The sequence below is a fragment of the Mustelus asterias genome, chromosome 10 (genome assembly GCF_964213995.1).
Source record: "Mustelus asterias chromosome 10, sMusAst1.hap1.1, whole genome shotgun sequence".
Taxonomy (NCBI): Eukaryota; Metazoa; Chordata; class Chondrichthyes; order Carcharhiniformes; family Triakidae; genus Mustelus; species Mustelus asterias.
Window position 1 is genome coordinate 32,664,842 of NC_135810.1, and position 15,781 is coordinate 32,680,622.

Below are 15,781 nucleotides of genomic sequence, written 5' to 3' on the forward strand. Positions count from 1 at the left end.
AATTCTGGTTGTTCTTGCTGTGTGCAGTCTGTCTGGTTTGATGGTAACATTGAGTGGTGCTGCCCCCTACTGTCTATATGGTTAATCTATTTTCTTAATGCAACTGAAAAGGAAGTGTGAACATCAAGGTGATGGAGCAAGCGATTGGTACAGTTAAATCTACAGAGTCTCCTTAGGCACTAAGTTATATAGATTTAGTTTTATAAAGGAACCGAGTTTGATAAAGATTTATCACAGTGTTTCCTTAGGGAGATAAATTACAGTCGCTATTAAAAATAAACTAGAAAAAGAATTACACCAGAAAGAAAAATGTGAAGGTATCATTCATTCATACTGCAGACAAGCAGAAGCATCTGCTGTGTACAAGATGTCAGGCTAGATTCTACCAAGGGAAATCTCTGTTTTCTCTTTTGTGCCACAGTGAATCAAATTAAATAGATTTCTATATTAGTATTGCACCAAATTAGTGTTTTCCATAGAGACTCCAGGACCCAATTTATGCAAGTGTAAATTATGTATTGTTTGTTTTCATTAACTTGCATAAAGTCCATTTCAAGATGTTTTATTCTGAACAGCAAACAGTCCATTTTCTACTTGCAGCTTAAGTCGAGACTTTAGTTCCCATGGCTGCTGTCACATTGTTCTCACATGTTACCCAATGAGCCCCATGACACACGAGATAACAAGAGTTCATGAATGAAAACACTCCTGGTGGGGTCAAGTGTTTGACATCAGGCAATTTAGTCCATGAGATTTCTGATGATCTTTATCTTCAACGAGATGACTGAATTTGACCTTCCTGCAATGATTTTCACCTTTAACGTTCCCTGCAGGATTCCATTTGTTTAAACGATGGAAAATTGTGTGGGGTAAGTTAAGGGGGGAACATGGGTGCATAACCAAGTCTCTGCCAAGTGCTGCCATTGCTGGAATCTCATGACGAGTATTAAAAACATGTTAAAGATTTAATAATAGCTACTGACATGCTGAGGAATTTCAGACTCACTACACAAGACATTGTTATAAGTTTTCATTCACACACGGACAAATTATAATATTACAGAGATAAAGCTACTCTAATTATCAACATTAGCATTATTACCATAATGCTTGATTAAAACACTGGGAATGATATTTCCCTCCATATCTCTTATAGATTTTCCCCCCTTTTTTCTTTCCTTTTCATGTTATTTTTAATAATCTAACTTGTAATCTGCTTTATTTTTAAGTAATTCTGACCACTTCATAATATTTACTCTACCGGAATCTGTGGAATAAAAACGAGTCAATTTTGAACAGAATTTCTATTCATCAGAGGAGGGTTGCTACTGGATAGGTTATCTCAGTCACAGTGATGTGTTTTATTTAAATCCACTTGACATACTTTGACTGTGGCAGACCATAGGTTTTAACAATTGAGATAAAGTAAAATTTGAAGTATGGCACAATGCATAGCCATGGAGTAGCAGGATATGGTCCGCAATCCCTAACAGGCTAAATGCACTCTTGTGTTGTTACCTGTTTAGCACCTCCTGTACAATGGCACAATGGCATTGCTGCCTCACAGCACCAGGGACCAGGGTTCAATTCCGGCTTCGAGTGGCTGGCTGTGTGGAGTTTGCACGTTCTCCCCCTGTCTGCCTGGGTTTCCTCCGGGTGTTCTGGTTTCCTCCCACAGTCCAAAGATGTGCGGGTTAGGTTGATTGGCCATGATAAATTGCCCCTTAGTATCAGGGGGATTAGTGGGGTAAATGAGCGGGGTAAATATGTGGGGTTACGGTGACTGGGCCTGGGTAGGATTGTTGTTGGTGCAGACATGATGGGCCAAATGGTCTCCTTCTGCAGGGATTTTATGTTTCTATGATTCTTTCTCCATAAGGGAGAATGCTGATACAACAAGTCACAACAGAATTTTCATGTGCACTTAGAACTGAGGTTCAGAACACAAACCTGAAAGCAGGCTGCTTAGCTCCTCCCTGGACCTTGATATCAAAACATAAATTAATAAGTAATGTATCTGATAATATTTATCAATATCTACGTGGATTAGCAAATTTGCTGATGACACCAAAGTCGGTGGTGTGGTAGACAGTGAGGAAGGGTGTCGTAGTTTGCAGGAAGACTTAGACAGGTTGCAAAGTTGGGCCGAGAGGTGGCGGATGGAGTTTAATGCGGAGAAGTGTGAGGTAATTCACTTTGGTAGGAATAACAGATGTGTTGAGTATAGGGCTAACGGGAGGACTTTGAATAGTGTGGAGGAGCAGAGGGATCTAGGTGTATGTGTGCATAGATCCCTGAAAGTTGGGAATCAAGTAGATAAGGTTGTTAAGAAGGCATATGGTGTCTTGGCGTTTATTGGTAGGGGGATTGAATTTAGGAGTCGTAGCGTTATGTTGCAACTGTACACAACTCTGGTGCGGCCGCACTTGGAGTACTGTGTGCAGTTCTGGTCCCCACATTACAGGAAGGATGTGGAGGCTTTGGAGAGGGTGCAGAGGAGGTTTACCAGGATGTTGCCTGGTATGGAGGGGAGATCCTATGAGGAGAGGCTGAGGGATTTGGGATTGTTTTCGCTGGAAAGGCGGCGGCTAAGAGGGGATCTTATTGAAACATATAAGATGATTAGAGGTTTAGATAGGGTGGATAGTGATAGCCTTTTTCCTCTGATGGAGAAATCCAGCACGAGGGGGCATGGCTTTAAATTGAGGGGGGGTAGTTATAGAACCGATGTCAGGGGTAGGTTCTTTACCCAGAGGGTGGTGAGGGATTGGAATGCCCTGCCAGCATCAGTAGTAAATGCGCCTAGTTTGGGGGCGTTTAAGAGATCCGTAGATAGGTTCATGGACGAAAAGAAATTGGTTTAGGTTGGAGGGTCACAGTTTTTTTTTTTTTAACTGGTCGGTGCAACATCGTGGGCCGAAGGGCCTGTTCTGCGCTGTAATGTTCTATGTTCTATGTTCTATGTTCTACCGATTTGGGTTAAGACATGAAACTCTTGGGTTGAATGACTGTGCAGTGCTGTGTATTTGGTATTCTAGCAATATTAAAAAAGACTCTAGCATTGCAACAAGTTTGCTTTTAAGTTTAAAATATCAAACAATAACAGCAATCGTGTCTTTGACATAAAAATCATCCCAATCCATTTCAGAAAAGGGTCATTGAAAATACCACACCAATAAAACAGAACTTGGGAATGATGACAAAAAGCCTTATTGAAAAGATGGCTTATGAACAAATTTGAAAAAGTGAAACTAGATTTGGAAAGGTGGAAATGAAATTGATGTGAAAATAGTTTCTGGCTATTTTTTGAATTAATTCATGTTAAATTCATATTAAATTCATGTTAATTTATTCATTTAATTTGCTTTAACAAGTTTTTAAGTAAACAATGGTCAATATTGAGTAATTTTGATTAAAACATAGACAGCATCATCTACATCTCAGACATGATTACACATTTGGGCGGAAAACAACTCGGGTGGGAGACCCGCTCATTCACCTATTAAAGCCCTTACGTGGCCGCTTAATGGTCTTATCCTGTCCTGCCTCAACTTTTAGGCTAGTGGGAGCGGGTGCAAGGGGGGAGGGAAATGGACAATTCTACCTTTCCCCATCTTGGGTGGGAAGGTGGGGGAGCATCTCACTCTGAAGGGCCCTTCAGAGTTGGGGCATCTCCACCCTGGGACGCTGGAGCTCTGGGTCCCCTTCCCCCACAGCCAACTCCCCGACTGGAAGAAAACACTCCTGCAGAATCGCCGAGCAGAAACTGATAGCCAGGTTCTGCACACATGAGGGCGGCCTCAGCCGGGATCTTGGGTTCATGTCACACTATCTGTAACCCCCACGACTTGCCTGGGCTTGCAAAATCTCACTAACTGTCCTGGCTGGAGACAATTTATACCTCTTTAACCTGTGCTTAACCCTCTCTCCACTCACATTGTCTGTACCTGTAAAGACTTGATTACCTGTAAAGACTCACATTCCAACCATTATCTTGTAAATTGAGTCTGTGTCTATGTATGCCCTGTTTGTGAACACAACTCTTCACTCACCTGAAGAAGGAGGAACACTCTGAAAATTTGTGCTACCAAATAAACCTGTTGGACTTTCACTTGGTGCTGTGAAACTTCTTACTGTGCTTACCCCAGTCCAACTCCGGCATCTCCACATCTTTGAAGTTCTACACTATCCTTCTAATAATTCACAATACTTCCAAATTTCATATCTGCAGATTTTGAAATTGTGCTCTGTACACCAGGTCTAGGTCATTACTATATATAAGGAAGAACAGGGGTCTGAACACAGATCCCAGGGACACAGCTATAAACCTTCCTCCAGTCCAAAAACAACCTTTCACCCCTATTTCTTTCCTGTCACTCAACCAGTTTCATCTCCATGTTGCTACTATTCCTTTCATTCCATGAGCTCTAACTTGTTCACAAGTCTATTGTGTGGCATTATATTAACTACCTTTTGAAGTCCATGTACGCCACATTAACAGAATTATCTTCATCAACCTTCTCTGTTACCTCATCAGAAAACTCAAGAAAATAGTTAATCGTGATTTGCCTGTACCAAATCAATGCTGGTTTCCTTAATTAACCCACATTTGTCCAAGTGACTATTAATTTTCAATATTGAGAGGTTTTGAGAGAGTAGATAGAGAAAAATAATTCCTTCTGTCGTGTGGATCAATACTGAAGTTTCATAGATTCCAAATGATTGGCCAAATATCTAGAGAGGAAAAATATTCACACAGAGTTGGACCTGGAATGCCTGAAAAGGTGGTGAAAGCTGATTCCATGAATAATTTTATATGGGTGTTGAGCAGATACTTGAGGATGATTTTATGGACAGAAAGCGGTGATGTGGGTCTAAGTCCTTTTTTGAGGAGTCAATGCAAGCACAGGAGCCAAGTGGTTCCTTTTGTAAATTCCTAACAGGTCTATGATTGTAAATAGTTATTTTGGGAATGCCATTATTGAACACAGTTTTCCTATCGTAGGATTGGTGGTAACCCATTTCTATGGACTACTGTTCATAGAATCATAGAAACCCTACAGTGCAGAAAGAGGCCATCTGGCCCATCGAGTCTGCACCGACCACAATCTCACCCAGGCCCTACCCATTTTACCCGCTAACCCTTCTAGCCTACGCATCTCAGGACATTAAGGGACAATTTTAGCATAGCCAATCAATCTAACCCGCACATCTTTGGACTGTGGAAGGAAACCGGAGCACCCGGAGGAAACCCACGCAGATACGAGGAGAATGCGCAAATTCCACACAGACAGTGACCCAAGCCGGGAATCAAACCCAGGTCCCTGGAGCTGTGAAGCAGCAGTGCTAACCACTGTGTTACCGTGCCGCCCCACTGTTAATATTCTACTCCATAAGATGTTAATTTAAAGATATATACATAAAATTGCTGTGGGAGGTCTAGAGTTGTCAGTGGGCTTATGTTAATGAGTCAGCAAACCCCAATAAAATGTATAACCTCTGCATTTTATTTCCCCAGAAGTAAATGATGATGTGGATGTATTGGAGATAACTCCAGGATACTGAGTAATGTTGATCGCTGATTAAATCTTATCAGGCATTGCGTTTAGCAGAGAAATGTTGCTGAGCAGTTTTTGATATTTTACTCTCAAAATTTAAAGTTTTGAACCGTACAACGGCAGTGCTGAAACCGCAAAAGCATTGATCCCAACTTGTGCGTAAAATTCACACAGCAGGTTTGTGATCGGAGTGGCCTTAAGAAAATATTTGTCAATTTATCAGTTAAGAGATAGTGAAGAGAATGTGCAGCTGATGCTGGGTTCTCGTGTGAGAATAAACCTTTTCCTAACATTACAAACACACTTGCAACAGTTACCAGTCTGTCTTCCTATCACCAAAATGGTTTTGATTGTACTGTCGTCAGTGGAAATTAGTTGGATTGGCTTCATGTGGACCAAAGATTTTCCTCATGGACTTATCAGTCCCTAATTTCCCTTACTTATTTTAATAAACAGAAAAATCACAACAGATTGGCCAAGTGTTTTCTTCAGGTAGAAGTGACTCAGACAGTTTGCAGTTTAACAATGATTTTACTCTGAAATTTTCTTTTGAAATTTGGACAAAAGATGTATTTGCATGTCAAATTGATGGAGCTCTTTAAAAGAGGGCAAGGAGGAAGCTAAAACAACAATACATCAACAGGCAAGAGTGTAAATAAATGCAGACTCTGGGTTCATTTTCACTAGAAATGTGGCAGTTTTTTACTCCAGTGTAAATGAGAGTATAAACAGAGCCAGAGCATGGTCCGGATTCCAGTGTTGTGCAGAGTGAGAATCCATGGAAAGAGGACATCCTGTCCCATTCTTCTCCAGATGTACACGAGTGATGGAGTAAAGTGCAAACTGCTTCACACCAACATGAAACCTTTAGATACAACAAGAAGGAGAGGACTTTGTGAAATTCAGATATTTTTGGGGAGAATAGTTTTTCAATTTTCTTATCTCTGGGAATTGACAGCAATTCATATAAACCAAATAATTATTTCACCTTAGAGGAGCAAAACTTTTGTAAAATGAAAAATGCAAAGTGACAAAAAAAGAAAATGGCGAAGCCTAAAGTATTAAAGGGAGAAAACTTATAAATGAGAGGTTGAGACACTTTTTAGTAAGACTTGAAAGGAATACATTGGTAATGAATGTTTTTTTTATGTGTGTGTCAACAGAGCATATGTTAGTAAGAAAAAAGCATTAGGTGTTATATATCAGGCAACTGTGACTTCCTATTTGTAAGGCATGGGGTTTGGCATTAGACTCACTGTTAGTGTCAGTAATATTCCTTGGAGAACTTCATGAATATAATTGGTTGTAACAGAGGGCGATCACATCAAAAGTTCCTGAATATAATTACTCATGTGATACCAATTTACTTATCCAAAGCCCCTGTTACATGAAATTAAGAGTAGAATTTACTATTCTACTTGCAAAGAAATAGAATAGTAAATGGACTCTTGGGCAGTTACTTACCTCGAATTCAGTGCCTCCTCAGAGCATTGACTTGCCGTGGAGGCAGCTCGCCATTGGTCGTGAGCAGGATCTTTGGTCCCACCAAGTCATTGGCAATTTCCATGGCTCGCCTGTCCCACCGCCAAGGAACCTTGGACAGGAATCAACTTCAGCGAGACCGGAAGATCCTGCTGGCGGGAAGGGCTGGAAAATCCTAGATATTCCTATTCATTCCTAGAAATAGATTATCTTTAAATTAAACTATGTTTGATATATATACATTAGTGCTGCACCCAACGCTACATGCCAAGGAGTTCAGGTTTTATGTTTCAACACAGTGGAATAATCAGTTAATATTAGCTTCAGATTTTCTTTTGTCATCATGAGCAGAGCTTATTCAAACGATTGCTTCATTAAATCTCTTTACCACAGAGAGAAATTTCTGAACTCTAGACAAAGCTGTCAGTGGAACCAAATGGCATATTTCCATAATAGGAAGCAAGTAGTACACTTAACACCCGCACGTCGTGTACAATTGACAGAAGCTATGAACGGTTTTTCCATCAAAGCAGAATAAGTGAATAAGCAGCAAGATGCTTCGAGTCATGTCCAATTACTGTTCTACATTTACTAAAAAACATGATCATTTTAGTAGCATCGCCCAATGATTGTGAAGCACTATAGAGCTTATATCAATAACACTTTGGGGAATGGTCTCTGTGAATGGAAACCCTCCTTTCCCCCCGTTTCTTTTTTTAAAATTTTTAAACATTTCCTGATGCTCAATGACAGCAAAAATGTGAAATTGTTCTGGATAACTTGAAACAATTAGTGTTTCTTTTTGTTCCACTTAGGTGAGCACATGAGATAGAAACATATTCTGACTGCTGACTAATTTAAAGAAGGTCACAGCTATAGTTTGTCACAGGGGTGCATTTTTCCACTTCCAAAATCTGTTAGTGACAGCTTTGTTCCTTAGTGAGGCAAAATGTCCAGATGATCAGATGTGCAGAGCTGAAGAACAACATCCTTTCAGTGACGTATTGAAATAAAGTTTCCACAGACCTTCAGATTTCACAGCTTATTAATTAGACTGACAGAACAACCTGGCCCTCCACCCCAGAACCAATCCAAGCTGTGATGTAATGGGAATAAGATATTGCTGCCTGTCTCTGGGTTATGTACGTTACAAAGAATACAATCCAGACCATTATAGTAAATGGGCAGTAACACTTTCCAACTAGAATTGGATAGAGAGTGCTTGAGATGAATGACTGTTTCCTTGAACTTTCCAAGCTATAGCTGTTACATTTTCCCTTGTCAGTAGTATGAGCTGAGGATACTGCTGTATGTACCTCCTTTGAATAGAAATTTTCAACTTCAGAATCACTGCAAAAATACTTATATATGCACTCTATTCCAAGCACTGATGTAACAATATTATTAGTCTTTTTATTACTTTCAAATAACTACTTGATTCGGTTATGTTTTGTATACGGTAATTAGCTGTTAAGAATAAACAAAGCAAAAGTTTCTAGGCCTCAACAGATGGAAAGGGAGGTTTTGAATCCGAACATGTATGAGTGCTAGCCAGCCTTATTGAAGTCCATTGTAACATTGTCATCATCCTTCCCATTTTAACTTTTATGACCATGTTTGGCCTACATTGATAACTAAGATCTTTTCTCTCGTGACACCTTCAGGTTACCGACGTTAAAGAGAAATTGAAGTTGGCCAAGAAGTTCTGGTCCACATTGCCTTACACCATTTGTAATGATGAGAAAGTTACAGCTGGGGTGCCTGATGAAGAAGACTGCTGGAACGGACACACCAAGGGCAGGTGAGCTATACAATGGAGCAGACTTTCCCATCTTCAGAAACCTGCAACTGGCTCACTGCTTCGACTCATTCATAAATAGGTGGTAGTGACAGTTGCTGCATGTTGGTGTAAAGACAGTGCTGGGAGTTGTCAAGTGTGCAGTGTCATTGTAATAAATCTTCAATGAGCCAATTAGTTGCAGTTTGAAAATTCTTGATGATGACGATGTTATTTCAGGAAGAAGGATAATAGTGAAGGATAATAGCAATGAGTCAGATTGAACTTGTAATTGATTGATGTGCTAAATAAAGCAGGGCATTTTGCATTGCTTGGCAAACCATCTATTCCCCTTATTACATAGATGATAAAGTTGCTTTTTAACTGTAAAATAAACTCTAGTAAGTTGATTAGCCCTTTATTACAAACATAAAGTTCTGGATATCAGCCACTAAATCACAGCCACAGATGAACATTATTCATATCCAAGCTTCCATGTAAAGTTGCTCTAACATTATCCCATCCTGATCAGTTGTGCCATTAATGCCCATTCAGCATATCTGGACCCCATTAAGGGCAATGACCCCAACAGTAGTGTTCACCTTCAGTCCGTTATGGATCATTTGCCTACCTAACCTTCCCCTTCACCTTTTATGTAGAAGCAAATATGACATTATAGGAATGTAGAGCATCAATGAAAAGAAATTACACCTTTGAAATAACCTAATGAGCTAAACATTAACATAACATAATCCCATAATTTAATCAAATACACAAATTTTAAGAATATAAGAATGAAATAAATCTTTGATGTTGACTCATTAAATAAAGTGTACTCTACAGTGTGGTACTGAAGCAGCTTTGATCTCTGGTCTGTGTTGATGTAGTTAATCTCAATTGGGGCAGTCATGAGAATGTCACGCTTGACATCATCTTCTTGGGATAGTGTAACGGGGAATGTTAGCTTGGGAACCTGGTTGTAATCTGTTAACTTGTTGCTGAAAGGAAGTTATGTGTACAGATCACAGTGGCACAGATCGTGGACTTGGCTTTGAAACCCCTTGGTCAAAAAGCCGACTGCCACACGAGACTTGCACATAAAGAGTAGCTCCCTGGAGTGTTGGCAGCTCCCCCAGAAACCAATCACAGCTTAGACAATACCTTCAGGAGAGGAGGAGGAAAGAGGACAACATTGGAGGAAATAAGTGTGTTGAGGTGCATGGTAAGCTATAGTTATATCAGCTGATTCCGAATGAGATGATGTAGCTGAGAGGTTTGTAGTGTTGATGTGACTCTCAGAATCCTACTATTTGATTGCACAGTTTCAGTTTTAAATCTAAAATGGGTTCATTCAGGTTGAAGTTCTGATTTCTGAAAATCTATAACCAGAACAGGGCAGTTTTGTGATCACACTGAGAAGTCTCCAAGCTGGAGCATTTCCTTTTCAATGCTTCATCTCTCCGGACTTGATCTGTAAATTTTGAATTTTATCTTCTATTTTGTTCTTTATAGGAATCCGTTCTCTTCTTCAGTATCACAGGTTTTGCAAAATAAAACTAGTTAAATAATATACAGTCCACAAAATTTGGCCCCTTTGTGCCCATTTTTCAGCGCTAGATGTACCTTTTGCCTCCAAGAGACCATTTGCAAAATACTGACAATTCTGATGCTAGCTGCTCCGATGCCATCTGGTGAGGGCGTAAGGATGCAGAGAGTGTTTGCCAGAATTATGCAGAGTAGGAAGATCTTCACGTCTGTCAGTATGTAACACTGTCACCTTGGAACTCAATGTGCCAGCTAGCACCTGCTCTTAACCTCATGTAGTTGAACATGCATTCAGCAGCAGGAGGGAGCTACCTTGCAGCTATCTTAAGGGATTACCAACTTTTCTGGGGTTAGTTGGTAATTGATTTCAACTGATTCTTGCTACATTTGTACAGGTGCTTGATGGAGAGTTGCTGAAGTCTGCAAGGAGTAGTCTGGCATGTGTTGAAGGACTTTGTCCTGACTTTAAGGATTCTGCACAAATCACTTGCTCCAGGCATGGGTGATTCCTTCTTGGATTACAACATGGCAGAGAGAATGAGTAGAAGTGACACAGAATACAGCAAGAGGCAACCGACTCATACCCTTTCTGTCCAGGTTATTGTTGATCTACTCATCTGATTGTGGTACAAGTGAACGTAGCCAATTCCTCATTCAGCAAGAGTGTCACATCCTATCTTCCCTCTGTTGCTGACCATCACAGAATCCTCTTGGTCACATTGCTAACTTCAACTATTCACCCTTGTGCATTTCTTTGTGCCTGTAAACCGTGGAGCTATGTCTATCCTCGTGCTCCTGCACTGTCTTACCCCAGCGTAGTTGCTGATTTTTTTTGTGACAGGTGAACATGAAGGAGGAGTATGGGTAGAAGGGCTATCTGCCTACATTGTTCAAGGAATAATTCCCTACCTAAACTTCATTGAGGATCCTCAGGCATCCTCATTTCACTAAGGAAGTTACCAAAACCTGACACATCATATACAACCTCAGAGAAGGGTAGAGACAGCATTGCATAGCCTGTGAAGATGACTGTGGCCTTGAACTTTTATGCACCTGGCTCCTTTCAGACTAGAACATGTAATATTTGCAACATTCTCTTGGATGAAGGGGTTTTCATGTGAGGAAAGGTTGGAGATGTATCCAGTGGAGTTTGGAAGAATGAGAGGTGATCTTATTGAAACATATAAGATCCCAAGGGAATTGAAAGGGTTGATGCTGAAAAGACATTTCCACCTGTGGAAGAAACTAAAAGTAGGGGACACTGTGTGAACATAATAAAAATAGACCCAGATGGGGAGAATCATTTTTCTCAGAGAGTCGTTGGTCTGTGAAATTCTCTTCCCCAGAGAGCATTGAGGCTGGGTCAATGAATATTTTTAAGGCTAAGTTAGATAAATTCATGATTGACATGCGAGTTAAAAGGTACAGGGGTAATACATGAAAATGGAGGTTACAATCCGATCAACCATGATCTTGTCAAATGGCAGAGCAGGCTTGAGGGGACTGAATGGCCTACTCCTGCTCCTAATTTGTATGTTCAAATGTCCCAGTTTGTCCTCCATTGTTACATAAAGGAGGTAGGTCACTGAGGTCCTGCATTCCAAGTGAGCTGACTGCTTTTGTTCTATAATAAAGACAGAAAATGCTGGAAATGCTCAGCAGGTCAGGCAGTGTCTGTGGAGCAAGAAACCGAATCAACCTTTTATCCTGCTATGGAGAAGTGGGCAAAGTGAATGTGTGACTTCATGGGATTGCAGGCTTCCCTATGGTGTGAGTGCTATTGATTGCATGTACACTGCTTTGCAAAGTATCACATGGAAATTCTGAAATGTACCACATGAGTCCATTGCTCAATCCACAGGTACGGGGACAGCATACATGAAATTAAAATCATACTCCACACAAAATCTCATCAAGCGGATCACTGGAGTGCTGATTCCACAACCTGGACTGCTCTGGAAGAGGCCTGCACTACTCGATGCATGCCGTGATTCCTGGTTAACTGTCTTATGCTACTCAACCTCATCATCATGAAGGCACAGTCCTTGCCCTTTGTTACCTGGCAACTAGCTGAGGAGTAGGAAAAGGAGGAAGAAAGGATGAGGCAACCGACTCATACGCTTTCTGTCCAGGTTATTGTTGATCTACTCATCTGATTGTGGTACAAGTGAACATGGACAATTCCTCATTCAGCAAGAGTGTCACATCCTATCTTCCCTCTGTTGCTGACCATCACAGCATCCTCTTGGTCACATTACCAACTTCAACTATTCACCCTTGTGCATTTCTTTGTGCCTGTAAACCGTGGAGCTATGTCTATCCTCGTGCTCCTGCACTGTCTTACTCCAGCATAGTTGCTGATTTTTTTTGTGACGGGTGACTTGGGCAGTAAGAGTCTGGGCTAGAGAACTGGCAGGCAACAGCAAGGGCTTTGGTCGGAGGATGAAAGCTGTCTTCTTGAGTAAGGTACATACACTTCTTGGTACATACACTTCTTGGTACATACACTTCTTGGTACATACACTTGCAACTCGGCCAACGTTGTCTACCTGATATGCTGCAGGAAAGGATGTCCCGAGGCATGGTACATTGTGGAGACCATGCAGATGCTACGACAACGAATGAACGAACACCGCTCGACAACCAACAGGCAAGACTGTTCTCTTCCTGTTGGGGAACACTTCAGCGGTCACGGGCATTCGGCCTCTGATCTTCGGGTAAGCGTCCTCCAAGGCGGCCTTCACGACACACGACAGCGCAGAGTCGCTGAGCAGAGGCTAATAGCCAAGTTCCGCACACATGAGGACGGCCTCAACCGGGATCTTGGGTTTATGTCACACTGTCTGTAACCCCCACGACTTGCCTGGGCTTGCAAAATTTCACTGTCCTGGCTGGAAACAATTCACACCTCTTTAACCTGTGCTTAACCCTCTCTCCACTCACATTGTCTGTACCTTTAAGACTTGATTACCTGTAAAGACTCGCATTCCACCCATTATTTTGTAAATTGAGTTTGTGTCTTTATATGCCCTGTTTGTAGACAGAACTCCCACTTACCTGATGAAGGGGCAGCGCTCCGAAAGCTTGTGGTTTGTGCTACAAAATAAGCCTGTTGGACTTTAACCTGGTGTTGTGAGACTTCATACTGTTCTTGAGTAAGGACAGCTGGTTCATTGTCTACACTGCTAAGTCATGCTTGCAGGGTGTTACTGCAGCAATCCTAGTAATGTGCTGGAGGGCTGATTGCTGGACTACTGTGAAATACTACAAATCCCTTTGAAGACTGTCATCTGTAGTTATCATGGCAGCAGTCTGATTTTGCATGCAACAGTTCTATATGGCAACAAGCTAAGCTTGAATAGGAGAAGTCTGAGCTTTCTTGGCTCCAGTCTGAGGTTTCACTGCAGCACCAGATATGAGGTGGCTTCTGCTTATACTGCGGTTGAAGCTGAGACATCGGCCACCAGGTTGCCATTCTTGGGTAACTGAAAGGAGAAAGATATTAACAAAGATTGTGATGTGGGGAGGAAAAAACAAGAGATGCATGCTTACATCCTCTTACATTACCTGTGAATCAGAAGAGATTGTGGAATGAGGGGTAGTGGGAAGGAGGACTAGGTAGGAGCATAATGTAATTCTTAATCCTTTCAGCCAACTGATAGCCACAGTTAAGACCCCTTAATGATGCGAAACACCATCTCCTCCATTGCAGTAATATAATGATACACATGCAGTCGATGGAGATATACATATTCTTTTCCCATTTAAGGGGATGGTTTAAAATTTGGCTTTTTTCTGCAGGCAGCTGGTGTGGATTTGGGGAAAACATTTAACTCAGATGCTGGGAGAGCAGAATAATTACTCAGTTTAGCAATATAGGGTTTATATTAAATAGAACTAATGGACTTTTGTTTACTTAAGTTTCCCTGGGATTTCTGATTAGAGTGATTGAAAGGGTCATGTGATGATAGTGGGCGTCACGGTAGCACAGTGGTTAGCACTGCTTCACAGCTCCAGGGACCTGGGTTCGATTCCTGGCTCGGGTCACTGTCTGTGCGGAGTTTGCACATTCTCCCCGTGTCTGCGTGGGTTTCCTTCGGGTGCTCCGGTTTCCTCCCACAGTCCAAAGATGTGCGGGTTAGGTTGATTGGCCAAGCTAAATTGCCCCTTTGTGTCCCGGGATGCGTAGATTAGAGGGATTAGCGGGTAAATATGAGGATTAGAGGGATTCGCAGGTAAATATGTAGGGATATGGGGATAGGGCCTGGGTGGGATTGTTGTCGATGCAGACTCGATGGGCCGAATGGCCTCTTTCTGCACTGCAGGGGTTCTATGGTTCTATGGTTTCTGTGCAGTCCTAGATCTGTAACAGAGAGCAGTTTAGTTTGCAACTGAAACCTGGTTGAATTTAGAAGGATTTTGAAGGCTTCTGGAAATCTATCTCTTTCGGAAAGCTTCAGGACTGTCTATACTCATTTTAGCAAATATATTTATGGTTGATAGCTGTATTTAAATTGACATTCATGTCTGTAAGAGGAATGTTACTTAGTTGGAACTGAAACAGTGATAAGTTAGAAATTAAAGTTGTTTTCATAGAAAAAAACATTTTTCTTTTTATTTTGAAATATTGTTCAGTTGTTAATAGTAAGTTGCTATACTTGTTAGAGTTATATTTAACTGTGTTATTGAATAAAATTTGTTTTACTATAAAAGATCCCAACTTTGTCAGTGGAATCATTCCTGGAGGGGTTCTGGCCCAAGACCCTAATAAAAAGGACATGCAGAAGTGCCAACCAATGCAAGTTAAGGGCTAATGTAAAATAAAAACAGAAAATGCTGGAAAAACTCAGTAACAGCTGTGGAGAGAGAAACATTGTTAATGTTTTTGAGTCCACTCGACTCTTTTTCAGAATTGAAGAGAGGTTGGGTTTTATACTGTTGAAGAGAGAGGGTGGAGCAAAATAGAAGGTTAGGAATAGGTGGAAGCTCAGAATAGATTTGACAAAGATGTCAAGGAGACAAGACAAAGGATGTGGTAATGATAGTGTTAAAGACAAAGGCAGTGGCATAAAGATCAGTCAGCAGAATGTGTTAACTGTACAACCTGCCCACCCCCTCTCTTTAACAGTATAAAATCCATCAGATTTCTACCTCTCTTCAGCTCTGAAAAATCAGATAGATTCCAAATGTTAATTCTGTTTCTGTCTCCACGATGCTGTCAAACCTGTTGAGTTTTCCCAGCATTTTATGTTTTCATTTCAGATTTTCAGCATCTGCAGTATTTCTTTATTATTTTAGCAAGTTAAGGGTTGCTATATCAACTTATTTATGACTGTGTCATGCACTAGAGAGGAAATACTGAATGAGTGTGGTATTATGTGTTTGGGCGATGTAGCATTCATGATTGAATAGCTGGCAG

General features: G+C 41.1%; 1 protein-coding gene across 2 annotated transcripts in view; it reads left to right on the forward strand.

Moving 5' to 3' along the window:
* gpc6a (glypican 6a) overlaps window positions 1-15,781 on the forward strand; it is a 1,457,751-nt gene that overhangs the window by 1,074,888 nt on the left and 367,082 nt on the right. For both annotated transcript variants that reach the window (XR_013498862.1, XM_078221645.1), the window contains exon 7: window positions 8,705-8,841. Coding sequence is in view for 1 of the 2 variants with exons in the window: in XM_078221645.1 (XP_078077771.1) it covers window positions 8,705-8,841 (137 nt within the window). In the remaining variant the exon portion in view is untranslated. The remainder of the gene's footprint in view (window positions 1-8,704; window positions 8,842-15,781) is intronic.